The sequence below is a fragment of the Lycorma delicatula genome, chromosome 4, assembly GCF_047948215.1.
Source record: "Lycorma delicatula isolate Av1 chromosome 4, ASM4794821v1, whole genome shotgun sequence".
Classification (NCBI taxonomy): domain Eukaryota; kingdom Metazoa; phylum Arthropoda; class Insecta; order Hemiptera; family Fulgoridae; genus Lycorma; species Lycorma delicatula.
In genome coordinates, this window is record NC_134458.1 from 65,631,127 (window position 1) to 65,651,354 (window position 20,228).

Here is a 20,228-nt window from a genome sequence, read left to right on the forward strand (position 1 = left end):
TATATATAATTTTGTAAATTATATGAACTTGTATCTTTTTATTATCTGTACCCTTTTTCATTCTTTTATTAATGAGTAAAATAAGGTACCTTGTATCTTCATAGGAGTAGCCTTCTCCCTAATATGAATATACCTGCTGGAAAAATGTCTAGCTCTCCAGACTTGGCTCTCTTTTTCAACCCTGATCATGGGGCCATAATTTATTTATCAAAATACTAAAGCAACACAATCTACTTAATGGGAAAATCTTGTACACAACACTTATGTGACGTAAAATAACAGAGATAAATGGATTTAAAAAAATGCAAACTAGCAAAAAAAATATTAAAAAACGAATTTCACGTATTCTGATAAATAATAATATATAACTAGTTATTTATTTTCATCATGCTATCAGCGAACTATAATATCGTCATACGCTAGAGATTTCATGAGAAATAATCTACAATTTTGCTGAAATTAAATATTTTATCAGTTTGTCTATAACTATACTATTCAATAATAATTTTGAATCAAAACAATGCAGCCACACTTTGTATAAAAATTTTCTGTTATCGAGATAGCAGCTTTGTTTTAATTTTAGCAATAATTTTATTTTTCAGACGTCGAAAAGTATGATGCTCTATTTTTTTACTATAAAATAAATTAGTATTAGTAACTCTGCTCCTATTAAATATTTAGACAATTGTCAGATTAACGCAATTGAATATATTCATAAGTTCGAGAAGATAAAATGTAATGATAAACAGTTAATTTTTTAGAAAAATTATTCGCAAAATGCAAGCTGTTTTTAAAGAGTAACGTTTCAGTAGGTTTAATTACTTCCAAGTTTACGATAGTTAAGAATTATTAGGTGGCCAAGCTGATAGACTTCAGAAGATGGAACGGATTGTTTTAACGTTGTGTTTTTTTTCAACGCTAATGTTATTTTATTACAGTTCTGCATATGAAGTCTTTGGGCAGTATGTAGGTTGCTTAAAATTTATGAATGAATCATCTGAAAATTTCTATGTGAAAGTCAATACTACTGCTTCGGTATATACTATTGATAATTGTTTGAACGCTTGTTTACAGTTACACAGTTACAGGTGCGTTACCTTTAAAACAAGTTATGTAGGTTATACTGTTATTTATTTTACGAATTGTGATGTATTATTGGTGTTTACTTTTCCTCCTTACAAAGTAATATTTATGGATCGTTATACAATTCAAACTATTTTCGAAATATCTTTCTGTGATGCTTACAGTACTTTTCTTTTAATGCTGTTACGGTATTTAGACGTAGTAATTTACTTTTTAAGTGAAACATGAATGTAAACTAAATGTATTACTATATTTTTCTCGAAATATTTGTGTCTTACCGCACGCTTTACGGTGTACAGTTATCCAAATGATTGTATTTTGGATTACAGAAACTGTAAAACTGATATACGTTTGTCACGTAGTTGAGAACCACGCCCAGTTAACTTATTCTGATTTTTGTTTAATATATGGTATTTTTTTAGTGTTTGGGACAGTTAGCACTGGATATTTTGTCCTTTACAAACACAATATATAGTTTCTAACGATTCAAATTCCACCCTGTGGAACACCAAAGACGTTTTTTGTAAGTTAGCAGTAACCAAGTTAAATAATACTGCCTGATAATAAAACACCCTGACTTTAGATTGTTTTGTTGATTTTTAAAAATCCATCTTCAGTACGCTGGTTACATGATAGGAACCTATGCATTGCATGGTTTATGTTTGAATTGAATACTTAGTTTGATAATATTTTATTATTCCGGGTGATATTTTATATAATTAAGTTTTTGTGTATTTATGTTTTGTGGTTAATTAATATTTTAGAACTGGAGGATTTTAAAAATTTGACCATTATTTACCAGTATACAGCTTCATAAATGATTTAAAAATGTTATGTTTATTTTTATGGTCTCAGAATGAACTGTCATCAAGATAATAGAATGTTTTTGATGTTGTGAATTGTTTATGAGATGTAATATGTTACATGATGTAACATATATCATATACATATTTATTTTCTAATAAATATTAGTTTTTGTGATGTATGTAAACTTTTATAAGTTAAATTCAAAATATTGTAACTCTCCATAAAACATATTATGAATAGAGAAATTCACAAGAATGAGATTGGAAATAGGGTGGGAAGAGAAATAAAATGAGACTGGAGTGACTTTTAATGGAAAATATGACTCAAACAATTTTTTATTAGGGATAAATTATTTACCCACCAGGTTGGTCTAGTGGTGAACGCATCTTCCCAAATCAGCTGATTTGGAAGTCGAGAGTTCCAGTGTTCAGGTCTTAGTAAAGGCAGTTACTTTTATATGGATTTGAATAGTAGATCATGGATACCGGTGTTCTTTGGTGGTTGGGTTTCAATTAACCACACATCTCGGGAATGGTCTAACTGAGACTGTACAAGACTACACTTCATTTACACTCATACATATCATTCTCTGAAATAATACCCGAATGGTAATTTCCACAGAGGAAAAAGAAAGAAAAAAGGTATAAATTATCTATTTATTAATAGGAAGTGGTTTTTTTAACTGTGACTTCATTTTCCTACTCTTATCCTTCATCCTGGTATTAAAAAGATTTTACTTCCCAGGATATTCCAGATACTGTGGAACAATCAGTTTGTAAAGAAGGTATAGTTTTGTTGTTACTTTATGCTACTTAAAAGTAAATCTTACTTTTAAGTGGTTCCAAATAATTGGGTTCCTTGGCTGATCAGGTATTCTAGGTCCCTAGCCATATTTTATTAATAAAAATTGAAGGATTCTCCAATATATGAAAATTTTTTATTAAACATGTTGTAGGTAAAAGAAGGTGAAAACTCAATAGTGTCAACCCATTTAGGGCTACCCCAGTTCTCCTTGCCCTATTCACTTAGCCAAAAATTGAAACATTGTGAGTATTCAAATTGTTCTTTTTCAAAAACTGCTCTGCTGTGGGACTTTTTAAAAAACATTGTTTTTAAGTTTTTCCGAACTCCTTGTTTATTTCCCAATATCCTTGATCTTTAAGCCTGCAAGAACTGAAATATTACAATAAACTGTTCTATTATAAATATAATATTTATAAATATTAAAACTGTTCTTTATAATTATATACAATTTTGGATTCGCCTCTGATTTTTTTAATGAAATTTGAGTATATTTAGTACCTAATTTATTTAGTACCTAAGTTATTCATTACATTTAAAATCATTTGCTAGAAACACCTTTTACCCGAGTTATATCCCTCATAAGTTGTAGATTACTGTTACCAATAATCTTGTAATTAAGAAATGTATAAGTGTAATATACATTATTTTCAGACTAAATAATTGATTATTTTGTACAATTATGGACTTCACCTAAAAATTGGCCAGTGTAATATATAAGGTTTATAAGGGTAATTAGAAAAAGTGAGTGAACGAAGCTAGCATTAGGTTATGTTCGCTGATATTGTACGAAGTTCAGTACATAGTATCATTAGTTACATAAACTAACCTAACCTTGACCTAAACTTAATTATATTTCACTTAAACCAAGTTATTTACTCTGTAAATATTGTATATTGCACATTTATCAAACCCACACCTAATCTAATTTAGCTTAAGTGATTCTAATCTCATTTTTAACTTAATTTCACTGAAACCAAATTATTTAGTCTAAAAATACAATATAATACACTTGTAGTGCTGAGTTATGACATTTTTGGTGAGGGTACTTGTGACTTCACAAGGGAAGTAACTCTGTTGAAAGGTGTTCTCAACAAATAATTTCAATTGTAATAAACAATTTAGGTCCTTAGTAAAAGGTGTATTCTAAATTTTATCAAAATCAAAGGAGAGTCCATAATTGTGTATAATTACCCTAATCCTTTAAAGTTCTGTTTCAGAACAAATAAAAAAATAAAACAAGTTGTAGTTTTGCTTTTTGGCCCTCCGATCCCTTTTCATGTAATTAAAATTAAATTGTGAAATTGGATTGAATTGTGGCGTTTTAAAAGTTGATTCAACCATTACAAGTATTCTGCTACCCTACTTCCAGAGGGAGGTGAATTTATCATTCTGTTATGGAGATTTGAACTCCTTGTCCTTCTAGGATGTCTAAGCCCTTCCATAACAAAAATAAATAAAAATAAATGGAAGGAGCTCCTAAGCTCCTTCCATAACAAAAATTGAATTATTGTTAAATTTAGACTGCAAAGAATGGTTTGTGAGTATTTAATGAATTTTGCATATTTATGAATCTTCAAAATACAGTTTGTGAATATTTGTACAATTTGAAGAACAATCAGACTACAATGTAATGAAATGAAAATGTTAAAGCTTCACTATTAACATAGTTTTCTAATCCTTTTAATTTACCTTAGAACTGGTAAGCATCATAATTTGCGACTTCTCTGACCCTTTCTTGCTATGATTGTAATAAACAGTACATGAGCAGCTGTTAATTATCATTCTATTACTTAATTTGCTATTTATTTTCTTGTATTCTATGCATACATATTGATTCCTGACATTTCAGATTTATTTTGATATAAAATAATTGAGTATCAGTGACTTATATGGAATATGTATATTAAAGTTTTGTTTATATACTACCTCCATTTTGGATTTTTACTAACTTCCTTGACATGGCGCTTATAATCGCACATATATTATGTTCAAAAACCACAGACAAACTGTTGCAAGGATTAGGTTTTTTAACAAGCATTTTTGGTGATTTGGTTGACTATGACCCTTATTAATTCAGCAGCATACCAATTGCTTGTTTCTGGTGGTGGTGTAAGAATATACTCTTGTAAATCTGTCTAGATGAAAGTTACATTTGTGTTTGATTTGCACCGCTGATCGCACCTTAAAAAGAAAAAAGCCATTAGTGTTGCTCAGGGTGAATTATGAGATTCACTCTACCTGTTTTCATAAACTTCCACATATTTAGATACCCAAAAATGTAGGAAGGAGAATTAAATGTTCTGAAAGCAACTTAAACTAAATATTTATTTAAATATTTGCTAGTTTTTACAAATAAGTGATTGCATTTTGTTTTATGGGTTCACACTCAAAAAACAACATATTTTCTTTTAACATTACATTAATTTTAGTACTACTTAGGAACTGTAAATGGCAAAACCCTCATAAAACCATATCTGGTATTCATTTAGTTGGAACTACCATTATATGTGGGTATATTCTTTTCATTTCTGTACTGAAATAAAATTTAGATTTTCCTGAGTAAATTGATACACAATACAATCAATAGCTTTATTCACCAGATTAATTTTTCTGAAATTATTTTAAAAACAGATCACGCTATATGTTAAATATGCCTATACAGAAAATACGCTTATACAGAAAATATATACTAATTCTAGGGCAAAGCACAATTTGAATTACCTTTTGCTGAACAAGGGTAAATGTAGAAAATATGAATGATTATTAAAAAATGAATTGTCACAGCTACTGCCCATGCTAAGGCCATATGATGGCTGCATGTTAGTAAAATGTTTAAATATTGAATAAGTTGATTACCTATATATGTGCTGTGTAATTTTTATCAGGACGCCAACATTTTTTGTTTGGTGGTATTTGTGAACTGTGCTGTACTCACTTGCAAAAATTCCGACACCTTAGAGATTTATATAAGTAATTACAGAAATAACAATAATAAAATTCACTTTTATAACTTTATTATAAAAATAAACTCTTCTAGGATTTTTGGTTGTTTTGTTAAAAATTTTTTTTAGGCAAGCTTAATTTCCTGTAAATAAAAGGTAATAATATACTAATATGCCTCTTTCATTAAAATCTATGTTTTCATGAACATATACGTGCTTTTTAAATAATAATAAAGATAATATTAATAATAATATCAAGATAACTGTATTTTTGCAAAACATTAGAAAACATTTGTACATTTCATTTAAATTATGTTTTTTAATAATTAAAGATTTCAAACAATGAATAAAAATAAATTTTGGTCAAGTATTACATATACCTCAATAATAATAAATGGTATTAATGAACATTTGATTTCAAAAAATGATTTTTCTGTTAAAACAGGTTGAATATAGATGATAATAATATTCATAAATTAAACCATAATTAGTACATTTATCACTTCACAAAGAAGTTTTATTGGTACTTACATATTAATGCCACTGCAGCTACAGCTTTATTTAAAAACAAAGTAGTCAATCGGATTTTGGTGGAAAATAAACAGTCTCTTTATTAATTTTAATAAATGGTTATTTATATTTATTTATTTTATAAATATAATTTAACCAAACTTAACCTGCGGTCGCTTCGTTCACTAACCTTGACTAATTAACACCATAATTTTTTGAATATTTATTTAATAAATTCAGTAATTACTGCAATTATTTATTATTTAAATAATTGCAACTCCTGTTAATTAGTCAAGGTTAGCGAGCGAAGCGAGCATAGGTTAAGTTTGGTTAAATTATATTTATAAAATAAATAAATATAAATAACCATTTATTAAAATTAATAAAGAGACTGTTTTAAATCTATGTTAAACTCTATATCGGCCCATTTTCCACTGAAATCCGATTGACTACTTTGTTTTTAAATAAAGCTGAAGCTGCAGTGGCGTTAATACGTAAGTACCGTTTTATTTTATATGGGGTATTTATTATGTAAAGTCACCAGCATTTCTTATTAATCAACTTCAAAAAAGGAGGTTATGTATTGAACCCATATATTTTTTTAATGTTTGTTTTCGCATAACTCTTTTCCTATTAATCCGATTGAAATAAATCTTGTTGCAATTGACAGAGCTACTTTACACGGTGGTACCATGAAAGAAGGGCTATTAAGGAGGTGGACGTGGAGCTTGGAATTGCCATGAGGAATCTCCGGAGGATAGTTAATGGTACCATTTTTAGTCACATGAAGAGACAAATTAAGGAGGCAGCAAAACATTTGCAGAAACGGGTTGCCCCATAATGGACGGGTTAAATAAAGGTTTGCCACTTGAGCAAATGGCTGAATTTATTAAAAAGAATGAGCCCAGGTTGGCAGATAAGAGCATCAGTGAAGGAGCAGGTAGAGTCCCGATTACGACTACATATTGTGGTGTACATAGACTCTGGGGACAGTACAGACTTTGCCCATGTAGTAACTGATATCTTCACGAGGTTGGAAGAAATAACAGCGATATGTTAGTCAATATAAAGGTTGAAATTTATGGACAAGGCTCTGCCACATAAAATATTGGAATACACGCAAAATATTAGAATGTTAAGGAAGGAAGACGGGGCAATTGTACCACATGATTTGATACCACTGTTTACTGCTGAGCTTGATGCAGCAGTGAGACGAGTCCTGACTGATAGAGCACCAGGCCCTCACCTCTTGCCTAATGTAATTATTAAGTTGGCAATTCAGGTGGACCCTGTGGCGTTTTCGAATGTCTATAATGCGTGCCTGGAGGAGGGTGTATTTCCAGTGAGGTGGAGGCAACAGCGCTTGGTACTGATCCCGAAGCTGGGCAGGGGGTTGACATTTCCTGCTTCTTTTTGCCCATTGTCAATGATTGACATGACTGCCAAGATTTTGGAAAGGTTGATACTGCAACGGCTGATCTGCGTGGTTTAAGAAGCGGGCGGAGAAAGTGGTTCACTAGAACATGGAACAAGTCATGGATGGGCTGGGTAGGAGATATATGTTCTCATCTGAAGATTTTGAGCAGATTATGTTAGCAAAGGAAGAGAATTGGCACACAGTGGCGAGATTTGCTAAGGTAATAGTAGACAAGCTGCATGTCGCTGAAGAAGATCAAAGGGGGGTTACGAGCTGAAGGGTTTCTGGGCAGGGGAACAGGGCTGCAGTCGAGAGTTTAGGGAGCCCCTCGAACTTGTGGGGGTCGACTGGACACAATGAAGGCGTGGTCACTCTTCTGGCTGGAGCCTGTAGTTAAGTTCCACCACTTCTGAAGTAAAGACTGGTAAGTATTCTGAGGCCCTCCTGTCAAGTATTTGAGTGTTTGCGTTTGGGTGTTTGCGTGCATGTATGTGTTCACTATTGTGAGTGTTTGGTGTTGCTTGTGATAACTGATTGTCTGTGTGGCCCTGTTACTTTCCTCCTGAAGTAATGCTCTATCAGTGGTTTTCCAGGGGTTGAGGTTTAGTCGGTAGTGCACAGGCACACATATGCACTTAATAACATCTTGTGGAACCTATTTGCAAGCCCGACACTGTTTAGGTGCCTGTAAGTGGGGTTCCTCCACCTCTTAAAAGAAGAAAAAAAAGATAGGTAGGGACAGTAGGAATCCTGATATGCTATATGTATGCATCACATTAGATGATGCATACATATGTTCTTCTGTAGGGCAGATAATATGATTTTCCGCATAAGATAAGTAGCGCCGTTAAAAAATCATCAAAAATCGAGATATCTTGTCCCCATATACATTATATATTATGTACAGCATTGGCAGGGACAGTGGGAATCTTATAATTCTATAATATATGTGCATGATATTACATGGTCTTTATGTTGGTTCCATTTTAAAAAAAATATATAATTGTGTATATTAATAGCTGTAACTGAAAAATCATGAATCTATACTATTGATAGTTTTGATTATGTTCTTATAATATTTGTCATAAGCTTATCTATTTCATTATTTTCTTAATTTTATTTTAGCCTGAATGCTTAGTGTTTTAATGAAGATTAACTGAAATGTTAGTCATTAATTTCAATGATAGTGTGTTTCTAATTTCTGTTTCCTGAAGATAGTATTAACAGCTGTAAGTCCTGGAATTATTCCTTCCCACCAGTAGGTTATACATACAGTAAATATCAGTATAATCTTAGCAAGGTTTACATTAAAAAATAATCTACATAGTATAGGAATTCAAGTACTCATTAATTGTGTAAAATGCTGTATGTACAAAATAATGTTTATTATACTTTTAGAAATCTTTATGTTTTTGATCTCCTTAAATATATACAGCATGTAATGGCATTAAAAAACCTTTAATGCCTGTAAGCATCTTTATTTCATCATTCACAATTATTCACTTTATTTCACAAAAGTAGCATTCACTTTATTTCATAAAAGTACTCTCTTCAAAAATGTCCAGACAGTACTGAGAAATTTTAAAGAACACTGTGATCGGTGTCACACCAATAATTAGATTTAATTTAAAAACAGTGTTTGGTTTCATAATGTACAGATATTATAACATCAAGATGTAATTAAAAAAAAAAGAAAATATTTTGTATGTGGAATTTTATATTGAGTTTGTAATTACTTTTTGGTACAAAACCACATCTTTGGTATTTATAACACTTCTCCAAAAAGTGTAAAATAGATGAATACATGAGTACAAACTATTAACAGAATAAGCTGTTAACAACATTTTATAACCGCTGCTGATGCAGAAACATGGAAGACAGAACTAACCAATGAAAACTTGCTTGTTAAATCATTGATATGATTTTTCACTTAAAATTTTCATCTATGTTCATGTCTAAAAAAAATTTAGTTTCTCAGCGTTATAATAAATATTCTTTTTTACCTTTAATTGTTAAATTAAATACTACTGAGTTTGCAGTGAACTCAAAGGAAGTTAGTTTCTTGTATATATTAAATTGTTTCTCTGTAACTGGTTATGTGATAACTTTGTGATTTGCTGTTACATAATATATAATTTACAATGTAATCTATTATGTTAATATGAAGGACATAATTTGCATTTTTTTTGTTTGTTAATAATAGGTTGAATTTTATTATTTTTGTTCATATTTTTATTTTAACTTTACCAATTAATTACTCCAATATTTGTTAAAATATATACGGATATGTCTAATTTTTATTATATTTATGATGAGCATTTATTTTTTTTGTAGATATGGTGGAGTTCAGCTTTCTAAAGGATGCATGTGTATGAGTTACATCCAAGGTCGAGATGAAGGGGATTGTCAGTCAACTTGCCCAGGAAATTCTACTCAAATATGTGGTGGAAAAGATTCTCTTAGTATTTATGCTTCAGGACATTTTGGTATGGGAATTTTATGTTTTTTCCTTCAAATATTGTTGTGATGAAATAATTCATTTTAAGGTAATTAAGTATATATTCATTTTGTCCTTTAAAAAGATGGTTTAAGGAATTATGAAATATCTTACACTAAATGATCAAAGGATGTCTACAAAGTTCATTCAAATGTAAACTGGAATTTTGCTGCTTGGACTGAGGAAGAGCAGTGAATGTGGTGGGGCACTGTAGGTAGCTAGTTAGATATGTGTGGAGGGGAGCAACTGGCCAATCACGCCTGTAGGCCATGCTCCCATGTCAGTAGTGGAGTGTCTAAGCAGGAGATTCCATTGCCTATTATTTAATGAATTAAAATCTTGTTTCTCGCCAACAAAGGTGTCAAATTCTCTGAAATTTTGATTCGACTAGGCAGAGTTCGAAGATGCTGCCCTTTCAAAATCTCAAGTGTTTGATTGGGCCAAAAATTTTCGAAGTGGTCATGATACAGTGAAGAAAGAAAGTTAAAAACATTGTCTGTGGACCAGGGTCAGTCATAGTAACAGTCGGGCTGTACATGATCTTGTGGAAGATGACCACCATACAATTGTCATTCAAATTGCATCAGAATTGGGCATAAGTATTGGGAGTGTGAGTCAGACACTCTTGGATACAGCAAACTGTCGGCAAGGTGGGTTCCACATCTCATTGATGCAATTGTCCAGAGAGACATCTGTCAGTAGCTTCTGAACTGCTTTGAGGAAGGAGAGGTATTTTTAGACAGTATTGTGACCTGCGACAAAATGTGAGTCCACCACTATATCCCGGAGTAGAGAACAAGTACGGGGAGGAGGCACTGATCAAGGCCAAGAAATGCTTGTCAGCTGGAAAAGTTTGCAACTCAAAAGATGTGCTGCTGATTGATTTCCTACACGAACAGAAGACTGTATATGTGGCATACTACTGCCAGTTGTTGGGTGATGTCAGGGCTGCTTATCACAACATATGATGCCAGCCAGTGATTCACAATGTCCTCCTTCTCCATGACAATGCATGGCTGAACACAGCAGTTCATACTTACGGTAAACGTACTAAGATTCATTGGGCACTTCTTGAACACCCACTTTACAATCCAGACTTATTGACGTGTGATGTTCATTTGTTAGATTTACTGAAAGAAGCTTTATGACGGGAAAGATTTGAAGATAATGCCACAATTGAGAATTATACGCGCAATTAGTTGTTGGAGAAGCCATCTTGATTTTTGATATTGGAATCAGGAGGCATCCTCTCCATTATCCTGTGGAGAAAATGTATTTCTGTTGAAGGAAACTATGTTAAAAAAGAAAAAAGTAATTTACTTGTAATTTTATCTAATATCAGTTAAGCTATGCAAACAAATTCAGATTTATATTTGAGTGATGTTCATATGAGGTCCCAAAAGTTCCAAGTCAAAAAATTTGAGTAGTGAAACAGAAGATGCCTTTTGAGAATATTGGGATTTTCATGTCCTGTGGGATAGACATATAATCAGCACTACTTCAGTACCCATATTAAATAAAATCAGTATACATGTTACAGTTGTTTTTTTTTCCAATAGTTAAAGTAACTTTCTTTTCTTAAAATGTTAGCAATTTTAAATTGATTTTGATTGGCCTTAGTATTATGTATTTTCTTTAGGTTGTGTTGTTAACTTTTTTTTTTATCTTTTGTAATAAGTCTGGTTGAGGGAGAGTAACTGTTCATCTATGAGAGTTCAACACACAACACAAATAGGAAAGGTAGAATTTGTGTTTAGGCTCTGCTATTTGGATATTTATTTGGTGTAACTTTATCGTTATATTATAGTTTGTTAGTTGACTGTGTTCAATATAATTTGGTTTATGATTTTGTACTTGTTTTAGGGCTTCTGGAGTTTTTTATCAGTCTTGTTTGATATTAATTTGTGTAGATAGCCTGACAGGCTATCTAGGCTAGTTTGGTGTGTAATTTAAATTCCCTTTAAACTGCACACCTGGGAGTAAAACCAATATTTTGGTTAATTCTACTGTGTTTTGTTGTATATTTGTTTATTTTTATTGTTTAGTGTTACTTCAGTTCTGACATTTATTTATTATTAAGTTAGCTATTATTTTCTTTTTAACAGCTGTTGTTGATGGCAACTATCTTTATTTGTATGTAGCTTGCTATTAGTCAACGTCATCAGTATATGTGCTTGAGATTGGCCAGTTGGTTTTATGTGTTTATGTTTATAGTTTGTAAGAAAACATTGTTTTTGTTTATTTTGTGTTTAGTATTAATTAATTACCAATGTTTAGGATACTGTTTTTGTTATGTTTATGATTTTGGAAAAGTCTGAAACTGAAGTAAAAAAGGGTAAGTCCAAACGGGCTAAACCTTATGAAGAGATTATGGAGACAATTGAGGTTAGGCTTGACGACTCTTTATTTGCTTCTGGCGATGAAGGGTTGCAAGCAAGTGCTTCCAGTTCTTGACGGGCTGAGAAGAGTAAAGATCAGTTAATGATTGAAAAGTTTTCTGAAGGTAATGGGAGGGCTGGTGGTTCAGTCCCGTTAATGCGGGCGTTTGAAGAGAAGTATGACTTCTTGAGTAAATGTTTGGAGAATCCAAGAGGTACGTAAGGCTAATGTGCTTTAAGATCCTCCGTAAGATCAGGGAACTCAAACCCATTGTTGAGGCCTTGGCTCAAGGCTATGAAAGATTGGCTATTAAGGCTATTAAGCAGAGAGAGGTTGTGTAGGAGATAGTTTCCACCTCTCCCATGGTTCCACAGCAGGGGTTGCCTCAGGGTAAATGGTACACAGAGGTGCTGAAAGGGAGGCGGGAGGCTGGTCTATCCTGTAAGCAGCTAGAAGTTGTGTTCGTCAACCTTACGGAGGGGGCAACTACTCAAACAACTAAGGAGATGAAGGACGAGTTTCAGGCGTCCTTCGACAAAAGAGGCAGAACCTGAGAATTTGTAACATTAGAGTGACAAAGAAGGGTTTAGTCGTCATTGCTAATGACAAAGAAACTGTGCAGGTTATCTCTGACTCCTTTAAAGTTGAAAGTCTGACATGAAAGACGATCCTAAAGGCAAGAAGTGTCCTAAAGTGATTGTTTATGATATAGATCAACGGCTGTCTGAGGAAGAATTAATGCCTCTTATTAGGGAGCAAAATACCCAGATGGATGAGGCTACATTCCATTCTGAATGTTGATTATTATTTAATTAGGGTAGACATGAGGCGGAGCGCTACCTGGGATTTTTGAAGTTAGTCAAACTTTTCAGCAGCTTCACTGCGGAGGGCAGGGTGCTTGTAGACTTCTCTTTGTGTAAGGTCAAGGAGTATTTAGATGTCCAGCGCTGTTTTAAGTACTGCAAGTTTGGTCACAGGGCTAAGTTCTGTGAGCATCCTGCAGTTTGTGCTCATTGTGGTGATAAAGGACACATGTGTGAGGAGTGTCCAAAGAAGGCGGAGGGTCCGACTTCTGTTAATTGCAAACATCTTTGGAAAGATCATAAGACTGTGAACAGTAAAGATTGTGGGTGTTATCAGAGAGCTCTCGATATGTACTATAATTATATTTCATTAAATGATTAGAATTGGTCAGTTGAATGCTCAGGTTGAGTTTGGAGAGATTACATTACATAGAGGTTTGGTTGTTGTTTTGTTGCAGCATCTATATATTGTGTCCGGTGATCTGCCAGGTTTTTCTCATTGGAAGAGGTTCTATTGTGGTTCTGGAAGCATGTCCGTTGTTTTGTGCAGTAGGGAACTTGATTGTATCTTTATGCAACAGCTCTTGGATAATCATCGGGTCATTGTGGATGTTCATAACTTGCATCTGTATGTTGCTAGTTCATATTTCCAGTATAGTGATCCTGGTAATTATCATCTTGAGGTCTGGGATAATATCCTACGATTCTCTGGCACTGGTCCAGTCCTTATAGGTGCGAATGTGAATGCTAAATCACTCTTGTGGCATAACGGTTTCACCAATGTTGGTGGTGAAATAATAGAGGGCTCTTTAGCCCAGCATGATCTACAAGTATATAATGTACCTGATAAGATGCCCACCTACATAGTTGTGGTAGATGGGTGTTGATTGTGTGGTGGAACAAACATCAGTGTTACCGTTGGTTTGTTTATCCCTACCAATGCTTGTAATTGGAAGGTAATTGATTATTTCTCCAGTGATTATTGATTGATTGTCTATGAGATTGCTGGTGGCTTGAAACCATTCGGAAACCATCTGTTGGCTTGATCTTATCCGATCGGTGTTGGATCTCCTTGTAAACTGGAGTAGCCAGGCTAAATGGGCAATAGTGGAAAGTTTTATAATGTACTTAGCACAGGAAAGGATTACTGAGGGGATCTAGAGCTCTCCGTAGATTTCTCTTGTATTCTGTTTTTGTTCATGTTTTGTTTTATACATTATATTTTTGTTGTTGTTTTTGTCTTGTTTTGTTTCAATGTTACTGTGCTGTTATTGTAATGTGAAATATTTTTATGTTTCGTGTTGTGTTGAACTCACTTTTACTTTCTATGGGTAGGTAGTTCAATTCCTTTGTGCAGTTAGGTCCTTTTAGTCTTACTTAAGACTTGATGAGATGTATTTTGTTTTGAGTTCATTAAATAGTAATACATTGATGGGAATGTTACTCGTGGCATTCACATCGGTGGCATCTGGGCCGAGGCAGACTGGAATATGTCAAAAGCTGAGGTTTCGAAGATGATCTCTGGTAAAACCGATAAGGGCTCGGAACAGAGGGTGTGGCTTCCCCTATGGGGGTCCGGATGTTCATCTATGACATAATCTATTCTATTGACTTTACTGCAGTTTATGGTTGATCAGGTGTGTTATTTGGTGGTATAATGTGTGTGTAAAAGCTCCAATTTGTTCTTTTATGACTTGTGTTAAGGTATTCTACTGGCATGTTGTGGTTACTCAAGAAATATTAAAAAGGCGTAAAATATATTGTAGTTTAGCTAATGAAGGAAGACATGTAAGTTTGAGTTATAAATAAAGAGCTAAAAAAAATCCTATTACCAAAATAAAGTTAGTTCTGCTTTATATTATTTCATTAAGATTTGTTTAAACAGCATGAAGTGTGTCATTTACTTTTTATAGAAACCACAGAACAGTACAGCCTTTTCATCCTTTTTTTTAATGCAGTTTATGAGCTGTTTAAGTTTGACAAAACAATTCTGTAAAATATTAAGTTAAAATAAAGAATTTTTTCTTTATTGGTATTAAATTTTAGGTTTTTTGGTAATTATTTTGACGATGATGGGCATTAAAATAAATTATCTCCATCTCCAGTAGTCGTGTCAAAATAACATTTGACAGTAGTAAACAGTTTTATAACAGAAGTTAAAAAGTTGCTGTTTGTGAACTCGAATATGTGGCTGAATAGAGAGAACTTGATGAACTCTAAATAAATATGGAAACTTTCATTTTATCTTGTACTAGTGTAGCCTACTTTGAACAGTCACATTTCAATGATAAAAGTGTTAATAAATGCTTTTTTATATTCTCACTGTCTATTATTATGCCGAATAGGACTTTTAAATGACTGGTTCTTCTTTTTATTACAACTCAAAAAAGAAAAAAGTTATTTATAATTAGTGAATTTAATAATAATCTTATATATATATACACTCTAATTTATTTTGTATTATTTAATACTGAAACCTATTTTGTTAAAGTTCATATGAAATTGAACTATTATTTGCTGGTAGACTAGTATCATTTATATTTCAAGTAGTTTATTTTTTAAAGTAGCAAGACCATGAATCTTGTTTTATATCAAATAAATCTTTTTGGTTATACATGAATGTTTGTTTAATATAAATAAATGTACTAAATAAGTGCAAAATTTTTATCAATATAGATAAACCAACACCATTAAAAAACAACACATGTAAGTGTTTTATTATCTCAAAAAGGCCGGCACCACAGAGGCCACAGAGTCCACTGGTCCTATAACTACTGTTTTCATTCAAGGAACTAAAGACGCCATAGAGGCGTTTTTGAAAAATTATCACTAAAAATGTAAAGTATGTTATTCTTTATTCGTAAATGTAGGTTGTATTAATAATTAAATCAAAATAAGAAAAATGCACATGTTGGGTTTTTTTAAGTTATGTCAATTTCCCCATGGTATTGAATGTGTTAATTGAAGCTTTTTTTTATTAGAAAATTATGTTGTTCACATTACATAAATCATGTCAAAATTATTTTTATTAACAAATAGTTTTTGAATTGTTAACTATTTAAAAATTTAATTTATTTAAATTGTAATGTCATGCTTAATTTTTTTTTAGCCTATTTATTGTGGAGATTGATTTTGTAAACTCAATAATGTGCAGGTTCGATTGATTCATTGATGAAGTAATAAAAACATATTATTCTCTATTAGTTTTTTTTATGTGTAGCCTGTGTTCGTGTCCGTATTCTTCATTTTTGTGGACAGAATGACAAGAAAAATATGATAGTCAGAGGGAGAACCTTGGAAAACCTTATAATTGACATTACTATACTTAAGGATTATTACAAAGTTGTTTATACGTAACTTACCGACAATCATTGTTTGTAGTTTATTTATGATCACTCTTTGTTTCAGTTAACATTTATAATTTGGATCTTTTATGATTCATGTTAATCTTAACTACAGAATATAATGATTACTGATAAATCTTGTATTAGTGTTAAGTAAAAAACCGCGTACATAGTTGTAAAATTTTCTTTTCACTAAACTAATCCATCTTTGGTCTCTGTTGTTTGTCAAAAGCTTCAAAGTCTGACTAGCAAAACCAGTTTGCACAGTTAATTGCTTCACTCTTTACTGTTAACAAAACATATAAACAGAAATAATAACAATACAAATTAAAATTCTTAATATAAAATATAGGACAATTTATCAATCATAAAAATATAAGAAATGAATATTAAAAAAAACAACAAGATAAATGAATAAGTTTTTAACACACTGTCTTCAATTAAAAAAAATTCTTGTGTAGGCAAATGTAAATTTAATGCATTTTATTAATTTTTTTTTTTGTTTAGTTCCAGGACCACCAGAGTCACTGGAGATTCTTAATAAGTCAGACTTATCTGTGGAGGTTAGATGGAGTGAGCCACAAGCGATGAATGGATTAATTGAGCAGTATGCAGTTTCAGCTCATTATCTCGAAACACATGCTTTTATGCCCTTAGAACCTCATCTGTTATGGAGCTATCCAAATAGTACTTATAAAGCTGATCTGTTGAATTTACATCCTGGCACTTTGTACAATATATCTGTTTTTGCTAAGTCTCCTCTTGGTGATGGTAGTCCAAAATTTCTTACTGTTTGGACTCATATTGGAGGTAAATATTGCTATCAATTTAATATTTAAAAAATTCTATGATATAGTTTTGAAGAATAATATCTAGCCGATCATCACATAAATCATAACACTTAAAAATATTAGAAATTAATAAACACTTCAAAATTATATGGAAATTATTTTTGGAGATCTTTTCAGAGCTAATTATGTAGCTATTTTGTCGATGGAATTATTGGTGATGCTGTTGTTAATGACATTTGTGGAATCCTAGAACTGGTATAAGTAAATTTTATGGTTTGTGTTCATGCATCTTGAGTGACAACTTTGGAAAATTTATTTTTAGATTTTTTGCACTGTAGTTTTTCTTTAAAACACTTTTTTTAATAGTTTATAAAACCTAATTTGTATTTATTCAAAAAATTTAGTTAATTTAAACACATTTCCAATGAATGTTTTAGTTTATTGAAAAAAAAAGTTTATTATTTGATGATGAAATTTTATTGACATAGTTTGATAAAGCTGACTTACCCTTTGTACTTTTTTTGTTAAGATATTGTGGTATATGCATGTGTTGTTTGTTTCTTTTAATTTCATGTGTATCTTTACATTCTGTATATTATAACATTAATTAAAAAGTTTTTTTTTTTTGAGTGATTCACGAGTGGGTTACCATTCTGTTTTAAAAGCCCTGTTTGCATTGTTGTTATATGAAATGAGTAATTTCAAGTGTAATATTTATTTGTTTAATAAAATTTGTATGCTTTTTTGTACTTATCAGTTATACTACACAAGGCTTTTCCATAATTTCTTTAAACATATTTACTGTGCCTGCAGGTTTTTAACCCACAAATTACTTAAAATTAAGTGATGATTTATTATAGTTTTCCAATTGTATGCATACTGCCTGAACAAAAAACATGATAGTAACCATTTATACAATTTCTATTTCAAGCCCCCTTTCTTTTTTGGCTGTATTGAAAGAACTTACATCAAAGAATTTCTATTAGAGTAGGAAATTTAGTTCCTTTCCTGAAAAAATTAAATATTCTGTTATGTTATTCTTTTTTAAATTGTCTACTTTTGGAGTTGAGTTAATATTCAGTGATTTCAAAAAATGAGATCCTTTTCAGTTAAGAAAATTTGGTTTACTTCACATTACCACAAAATTAATATTTGAAAAAAATTATTATTACTGAAATGTATATGTATAAGATAAAACATTTCTTTTTCTATGCCAGAATAGGCATTTCTGCCATTTTGTTCATCACAGAATAAAGGTGGGTGAATTTAATCGCCTGTTCATAGTGCCCTCTGCATAATCCAAACGATTAACAGTTGTCGCCAAACAGTCCATAAGATAAAACATTTGTGTTTATATTCCTCATTTTGGGGTACTTTCATGTAAACAGATCTATTTTATAATATTTTGTATCGTTTGTATGATTTTCGTCATAATTGTAACAGCAGTACTAATTTTAAAGAAACTAAGCAGAAAGTTTATTTTAAAATGATTGAAATGTATTTTTAAAACGTTATATATTTGAGGTGGGCTTTCTCTCATTTGGTCATTTTTTATTAAAATTTATTTAAATTCAGTGTGCATTTACCCAAGCCATATACTCATAACATATTTTCTAACCCTTCAAAAAAAAATTTTTTTTTTTTCAAATGGGGCTGGTGCTCCCTTCTATGTTAACGAAACATCCATTTCAGGATTTACTCTTTCATAATTCATTTTACAGAAATGTCAAGTGTAAAAAAGAAAATGTAAGAACAGATTTGAAACAACTTGTTTTAGGTTTTATCTTGTTTTAAAACTTGTTTTATCTTTTTACACACAATAAAAATTGTATTTTGTGTCTGTTAGGTTTCATACTTTTTTTATGTAGATAATATTCTGGTTTCTATGATTGGTTAAACAGGATTGGGTAAACAGGTACCTCTGCTAGTATTATTATGTGATTACATTCTTTCATGTAAATGGATAAATAAATTAGTTTATTATGTAACACTTTATTTTATGAATTACAGTCTGGCTATATTGAGGCCATTACAGCAATATGTTGTGGCGGATGTAGTTATTTATAAAAAAATCTGCACTATCCCAATTTTTATTTCAACATAATCTGATTCATCATTTCGGTTTTAGCAGCTATAAATTTTTTAAACTCCACTGTTAACTGATTTTTCACGATTGCAAAAACCTGTAGGTCCAAAATGGTCATTTTACATTGTAAAATCAGAACTACAGTTTTTGTTCACAAATTAAAGTTTTACTTTCAGATAAAGTTATGATGTTTCTGAGGTTTAATTAATAAAATAATGGAGGGTTTATGTTTTCTCATTGGAATAAGAAGTAGTACTGTCATCTCAATTTCAGATCATCTTTAAAAATTTACCATTGCAGCAGTGTTCTGCTATTTCTTTGTTTATACCTTTTTAAATAATTTATAACATTTTAGTTTCAATACTTAATTTTATGTTTATTTTTATTTGTCTAAATTATTTTCTTGTACAGTTATTTTTTAGGGTTTTTATTATTACTTTATCCTTTAATATGTAGTTTCAAATTTGAAATTGATATTTTATTTAATACATTGTTCTGGATGTTTGTGGTAAACAAATCAGTTTTATTAGTACTTGTTTTCAGACCCAACTGAACCAGAAGATCCTGAAATAGTTACTAGAAATAAAAATAGCATTATAATTAGATTAAAGCCATATAGAAATGATAATGGACCGGTTACAGCTTATCGTATTATTATAATTTCTGATGAAAATGCATTCTTTGAACCAATAAATTTGAAAACATGGAGTAAAGCCCAGGATGATGATATTCCATATTATGTTGCTGCTGAATTGACTCCTGAGG

General features: G+C 31.4%; 1 protein-coding gene across 1 annotated transcript in view; it reads left to right on the forward strand.

The window, feature by feature from the left end:
• Positions 1-887: 887 nt before the first annotated feature.
• Wsck (tyrosine-protein kinase Wsck) overlaps positions 888-20,228 on the forward strand; it is a 58,541-nt gene continuing 39,200 nt past the window's right edge. Inside the window, exons 1-4 of the mRNA XM_075363212.1 lie at positions 888-1,088; positions 9,898-10,049; positions 17,094-17,396; positions 20,007-20,227. Of these exons, the coding sequence (XP_075219327.1) occupies positions 922-1,088; positions 9,898-10,049; positions 17,094-17,396; positions 20,007-20,227 (843 nt within the window). The 5' untranslated portion in view covers positions 888-921. The remainder of the gene's footprint in view (positions 1,089-9,897; positions 10,050-17,093; positions 17,397-20,006; position 20,228) is intronic.